This window comes from Phyllobates terribilis, unplaced genomic scaffold, assembly GCF_046119375.1.
Source record: "Phyllobates terribilis strain yellow unplaced genomic scaffold, ASM4611937v1 Scaffold_5__5_contigs__length_657084704, whole genome shotgun sequence".
NCBI lineage: Eukaryota > Metazoa > Chordata > Amphibia > Anura > Dendrobatidae > Phyllobates > Phyllobates terribilis.
Window position 1 is genome coordinate 212312119 of NW_027362765.1, and position 7166 is coordinate 212319284.

Below are 7166 nucleotides of genomic sequence, written 5' to 3' on the forward strand. Positions count from 1 at the left end.
AAGTCTATTTCTCTGAGGCCATTGTCAGTCTCATGGTGGAGCAGACTAACATTTACGCCCAACAATTTTTGTCTGCAAACCCAAATTCAATGTTTTCTACTTGGAGTCCCGTTGACTCAGTAGAAATGTAGAAATATTGGGGACTGGTACTTCACATGGGGATTGTGAAGAAACCAGAAATCCGTCAATACTGGAGTACCGATATTTTATATCAAACTCCAGTATTCGGAATGGTGATGACCCGCAAAAGATTTGAGGTCATTCACAAATTTTTACATTTCAGGGATAACGCGGACAGCCTTCCCCGCGATGACCCGAATTTTGACAAAACTGTTCAAAATTCGTCCGGTCATAGAACACCGGTTTGCTGAAGTGTACGTTCCCCAAAGGGAAATTTCTGTGGATGAATCCCTCATCCACTTCAAAGGGAGGCTTCAATTCCGACAATACCTGCCCAGTAAGAGGGCCAAGTACGGAATAAAGCTCTACAAGCTGTGCTAGAGTTCCTCAGGGTACACTCACAGCTTTAGAGTTTACGAAGGAAAGGATTTGAGGATTCAGCCCCCAGAATGTCCACCTGCTCTGAAGGTAAGTGGGAAAATAGTGTGGGATTTGATCCGCCCACTGCTTGATAAAGGTTACCATCTATACGTTGATAACTTTTATACAAGCATTCCCCTATTTCAGTCCCTCTCTGCCAGAGCTACCGCCGCTTGCGGTACTGTGCGCAGAACCCAGAGGGGTCTCCCTTTGACGCTAATTGAGCAGCTTCTCCCAAAGGGTGAGAGCCGAGCTCAATGTAGCAGCAACATGGTTGTGGTGAAGTACAAAGACAAAAGGGACGTCTTTTTCTTGACCACAATCCATTGTCCCGGCACCACGGCCACCAACGTTAGAGGTACCCCAGCACCGGTCCGCAAACCGGATTGTGCCCTGGGGTACAACAAGCACATGGGGGGAGTTGATCTTTCTGATCAAGTCCTCCAGCCCTACAGTGCGATGAGGAAGGAGAAAGTCTGGTGTAAAAAACTGGCCGTGCACATCGTTCAAATGGCACTGTATAACGCATATGTGCTGTCACGATGTGCAGGCCAGACAACCAACACCTTCCTCAACTTCCAGGAGGCGGTGATAAAGGCCCTGATTTTTAGAAGTGAAGAAGAAGCGGGCCCCAGCACCCCTGGAACTCGAGTCTCCCGTGTGGTACCAGGGCAACATTTTCCTGGTGAGGTCACGGTAAGAAAAAGGTGTCGGGTCTGCAATAAAAGGGGGATAAGAAAGGTCACCCGTTTCCAATGTGAAACGTGTCCTGATAAACCGGGACTGTGTTTGAATGAATGCTTCAAAATTCATCACATGTCCCCGGACTAAACACATCCTGACCTTCCCTACAGAACTCACCCACACTAGCATGACATACAAAACATCACACACACACAACAACCTCACGTACACTACAACACACACACAGCGGACACCATGTCGTGTTTGGAGAGCCCCTGTGTGCCTAAACATTGGAGCTCCCCCACAAGTGACCCCATTTTGGAAACTAGACCCCCCAAGGCACCTATCTAGATGCATAGTGAGCACTTGGAACCCCCAGGTGCTTCACAAATTAATCCATAAAAATGAAAAAGTATTTTTTTTTTTTTTACACTTTTTCATTTTTACGAATCAATTTGTGAAGCACTTGGGGGTTCCAAGTGCTCACTATGCATCTAGATAGGTGCCTTGGGGGGTCTAGTTTCCAAAATGGGGTCACTTATGGGGGAGCTCCAATGTTTAGGCACACAGGAGCTCTCAAAACGCAACATGGTTCCAATTTGTTAGCGGACACCATGTCGTGTTTGGAGAGCCCCTGTGTGCCTAAACATTGGAGCTCCCCCACAAGTGACCCCATTTTGGAAACTAGACCCCCCAGGGAACTTATCTAGATGCAGTCAGCACTTTAAACCCCTAGGTGCGTCACAAATTGATCTGTGAAGATGAAAAAGTACTTTTTTTTTTTACAAAAATTTTCTTTTAGCCTATTTTTTTTAATTTTCACATGGGTAACAGGATAAAATGCATCCTAAAATTTGTTGGGCAATTTCTCCTGAGTACACCGATACCTCATATATGGTCATAAACCACTGTTTGGGCGCATGGCAGGGCTCAGAAGGGAAGGAGCGCAATTTGACTTTTGGAGCTAATTTTCCAATCAAAAAGTGAAATGGCGCTCCTTCCCTTCTGAGCCCTGTCGTGCACCCAAACAGTGGTTTATGACCACATATGAGGTATTGGTGTACTCAGGAGAAATTGCCCAACAAATTTTAGGATGCATTTTATCCTGTTACCCATGTGAAAATTAAAAAATTTAGGCTAGAAAAAAAATTTTGTTAGAAAAATTAAAATGTTCATTTTTTTCTTCCATGTTGCTTTAGTTCCTGTGATGCACCTGAAGGGTTAATAATCTTCATGAATGTAGTTTTGAGTAGCTTGAGAGGTGCAGTTTTTGGAATGGTGTCACTTTTGGGTGTTTTCTGTCATGTACACCCCTCAAAGGGACTTCAAATGTGATGTGGTCACTAAAAAAAAAAAATGGTTTTGCAAATTTTGCTGGAAAAAAGAAAATTTGCTGATGAACTTTGAACCCTTCTAACTTCCTACCAAAATTTTTTTTTTCAAAAATTGTGCTGATGTAAAGTAGACATGTGGGAAATGTTATTTATTAACTATTTTGTGTCACATCACTCTAGTTTAGCAGAATAAAAATTCAAAATTTGAAAATTGCGAAATTTTCTACATTTTTCCCATATTTGATTTTTTCACAAATAAACGCAAATATTATCGACCTAAATTTAATACTAACATGAAGCCCAATAGGTCACGAAAAAACAATCTCAGAATCGCTAGGATCCGTTGAAGTGTTCCAGAGTTTTACTTCGTAAAGGGACACTGGTCAGAATTGACAAAAATGCCAAGGTCTTTAGGGTCAAAATAGGCTGGGTCCTGAAGGGGTTAAAGGGCATGAATATTCACCCCTCCCCACGCCCATGGGCGTGGAGAGAGGTTGAATATTCATGACCTTTAATGAGCGGGCACAGGAGATAGCCGGCAGCAGCAGGAGCGGCAGCGTGGCTACACTGTGTACTGCTATTAAGGAGCATGAATATTCAGTGCTCCCCACGCCCCATGGGCGTGGGGAGCAGTGAATATTCATTTTCTTTAGCAGCGGGGACAGTGTAGGCTGCAGCGGGTGGCTGCTGCCTCCTGTGCCCCGCTCTTCCACCGATACCGCTCCCCCCACACCACACATAAATATACACCCCCCCCCTCCAACATTCGGACTATAAGACGCACCCCCCATTTTCCTCCAAAATTTTGGAGGAAAAAAAGTGCGTCTTATAGTCCGAAAAATACGGTAATACATTGAGTACAGAAGTACAATGCAGGATGTGCTGTACATATGTTTAGGAAAGTTATGAAATGTCCTACAAATGTCTGTTCTGTTCCTGATCTAAGGATCTCTGCTTTTAGGTGAGATGAATCTGTGCTGCACTTTATGTACATGCTCAGTAGTGACCAGTGCTGTGGAGGTGGAGTCAGTATAAAATGGACCGACTCCAAAAATATATAATAAATTGGTATAGTAGTACAATGCAGTATTAGCTGTAAATGTTTTCATAAGAATTTGGGAAAGTTATTAAATGTGTCTGTTCTATTCCTGATCTAAGGATCTCTGCTTTTAGTTGAGATGAATCTGTGCTGCACTTTATGTACACGCTCAGTAGTGACCAGTGCTGTGGAGTCAGGAGACGGGGATATTGAGGAGTTGGAGGTTAGGCTTACTAACTCCACAGCCGTGGTCTGCAGCATGTGAGTCAACTCGGCGGTTCAGCCACTGCCGCCAGTCTGAACTGTCAGTCTTCCGAAGTGCAACGCAAGCACCAGAGGAGTGGTGTGCTCCTTGTCATAACCTCTTTAATTCAAATCTCCTTGTGTACTTCATATAATCTTTAGTAATATTAAAGGGATATTCCTATCACAGTAAGTGATGGTTAGAATTTAATGGGAAAAATTGCTGGTAAAAACAGGAAACTTTGCAATTTACTTGTTATTAAATTTGCTATCCGTTCAGAAACGCAGGTATTTTTATTGTGTACTACTCACTACCTAGGTTACTGGCCTCTGCTGCAGTCTATGAGCGGTGGCTGAACATATGCAGCACGCACAATCTCTTTCCCATAGAGCTTGTAAGCACAGGTCTGAAGCATGACATGTTGGTACCTCCGAGGTGAATCAGTGGCGCTTCTGCATCACCTGCGCTGTATATGTCCTAAGAAGATAAAGGTTTCCTGCGTGGACCTGACTAGAGCAGCATCACTGAATAAAGCCCATTACAGCTCATACCATTTACCAACAGTGCAGTTCTTATACCAAAGAGGCCAATGATATGGTACAAGGTCAGCAAGCAGTACAGAGGAGAGACAGGCAAGATATCAGATCTTATATTTTCTCACTTCATGGAAGAGATCTCCTGAGTATGGGGAAACATCCAGGTCCAAAAGGGACATTCCTTCCACAACTGCAAAAGAAATAAAAGATTTTATTATTCTAAAATTTGGCAGTACTGACACAGAACATAAATACAGGTGAGAAATGGCAAAGGAACCGGTACTCTTTATTGGAGTTTCCCTTTAAATGGAAAGTTCAGGTAAAATGATCTTCAGATACATCAAAGCTATAGAATGATCATACCCCGCTTCAATTATCACAGAATTCTTTAAAGGGATTCTCTGGGTCAGTAATAAAATTAGTGATGATATCAAATATGGGGAATCCTAACAGTGTGTATTATAGAAACAGATAGGATTTTGCACTGTTGACAAATTTGTCACATGACTACACAAATGTTATTTGTATACTAGCTGTCACAGGCAGACTAGCTTCTTTTCCTGCTTACATGACATATGTTTGGTCACGTGATGACTGCTCGAAGGGTAAAGCAGAGCGGAATCGTAACAGTTTGTATATTGCACACTATTAGAATTGCCCATATTAGACATCATCACTAATTTTATAAAAGGCCTGTAGAACCTTTGTTCACATCAAGTTACACGTCCAAACCAAATTCATACAAAGGGCTCAATATTTTTGTGCTATCACAGCAGCCACTTATACCTGATCTTATGCTTCCTATGTACAGGTTATTCACGGTCTCACTTCCTCATTCGAAATGGTTTAGGGTGAGAAATGGTTAAAATAATTAAGATAACTTTATGCTCACCTTTCCTCATCGAGCCGAATCTGCCCAAAATCAAATAAACCTGCTGGCCAAATTCCAGCAAATCTGCCCAAATCAAATTTTGTGACACTCACTCATCTCTATATAAGATACATGCACAAGACCAGACTGCTCCATGCAGACGGCAGATGCGCTGGATCGCCCCATGCACGTTCTGGTCCCGAACTTTATTCCAAAATTTGGTCCGCGTATCAGAGCTGTACCCGAACCCCATTGAAAACAATGGGGACCCGAACTTTTGAGGTGGAAAATATTCTCTCTCTGCAACGGACTTTCCCAGGAATTCCAAACTTTGCAATGGACTTCCAGAAAAAAAAAAATCTGTGTTCGGCGTTTAGTGCCAGACATTGTCCTGTATGAACCCTGAACTTTTACGTTCGACTTTGCTCATCTCTGCACACCACTCCTCTGCCTCCAGGCTTCCTGCCTGCAGAGAACGGTGGGCTCCTGAATGTCACTGCAAGCCTCTTGCCCTAACCGCCAGCTCTCTGACTCTACAACATTAGACGAGCACAAGGACATTGAAGCTGGCCAGATCCAGAGGAGCGTTTACTTGCTGTTTAGCAAAGAGCTTGTAAGCACTGCGCTCCTTGATTGGCCACACCTGTGCAATGAGCAATAAACGATAGATTTAAAAATCCCTCCATTGATTTTTAATAAGAGGTAAATGCCATAGTTGCCTGTGTCTACAAGCATTTTGCAATTTTACCCTATTTTTGATAAGATAATCCCATTATAGAGGTTTCCAAGACTGAAGCACTGATGGCCACTTGTAAGGGAAGAGGTATTCTGGCGGAAAACATTTATCACCAATCCACCGGATTCGTGGGAAACTGGTGGGGCCCCAAATGTGAGGATTTTTGCAGCCTTCTGCTCCTCACTAGAACTAGGCAGCTGCTCCTCTGATGGGGCAGAGTATTCCCAGACTTTGGGGGTAGTCAGGGTGACAGACATAGATAATGTACAGCAGTCATCAGACACTTATCTATTACAGACACAACGTATTATATAGCCATGGTGTGTGTGTGTGTAAACGTGCTGCTTATACATTGCTATCATAACTCCCATCATCCTCCATAACACAGGAGACCACCACTCCTGCCCCATTACACCTGTCATCCGCTCATACACTGACATTTACACCCTGCAGCCTCAGCACATGGCTGTCGCCGCCCTCCTCACCTCTCTTCCATGAGTTCAGAGGAGACACGACCTCCACACGCTCGGAGATGAAGGCAGCCAGACTGGATCGGAACAGTACAGCCCTGATCGTTACTGCCACTAACACCACTAGCACCAAAGGCGCAGCCATGTTTCCAGAGCAGGCTGCTCGGGCAGCGCGGAGAACGGTGTGCAATCTGGGGATTGTAGTTCTGCAGTCATCGAGAAGACAAGGCAGGAAAGGGTGCTGGAACTACAATCCCCATAATTCCCGGCGAGAAAATAGTCTACTCTTCCGGGATTGTAACGAAAACTACGACTGACGACGTAGGACAATGTTTCAACAAGCGCGCAACTGAATTTATTAGACGTGCAATATTAATATTCAGACTTCTGCACATACAGTCAGCCAGGAGCGGCTCCAGGTTTTTCTGGGCCCCGGACGAAAGAGTCTCAGTGGGCCCCTTTAACACATGCCACGATTCATGATGCACAGATACCGCAGAGAAATATATATAGTACAATGCCAAAGATTTCACTTCTTACATTACATGAGTGATATCTATTGTAAATTCTACAATAGCTCAGAAACCGGCGAATCGCTCCACACAGTATACTGGCCCCCATAAAATGCTCCATACAGGAAACTGGTCCCCATATAACGCTCCATACAGGATACTGGCCCCCATATAACGCTCCATACAGAATACTGGCCCCC

At 44.0% G+C, this 7166-nt stretch overlaps 1 protein-coding gene across 1 annotated transcript in view; it reads right to left on the reverse strand.

Annotated features, from left to right (window-relative positions):
• The window catches only part of PIGU (phosphatidylinositol glycan anchor biosynthesis class U), a 29590-nt gene extending 22921 nt beyond the window's left edge, over positions 1–6669 (reverse strand). Inside the window, exons 1-2 of the mRNA XM_073683772.1 lie at positions 6470–6669; positions 4503–4567 (exon numbers count right to left, since the gene is read on the reverse strand). Of these exons, the coding sequence (XP_073539873.1) occupies positions 4503–4567; positions 6470–6599 (195 nt within the window). The 5' untranslated portion in view covers positions 6600–6669. The remainder of the gene's footprint in view (positions 1–4502; positions 4568–6469) is intronic.
• Between the last annotated feature and the right edge of the window lie 497 nt (positions 6670–7166).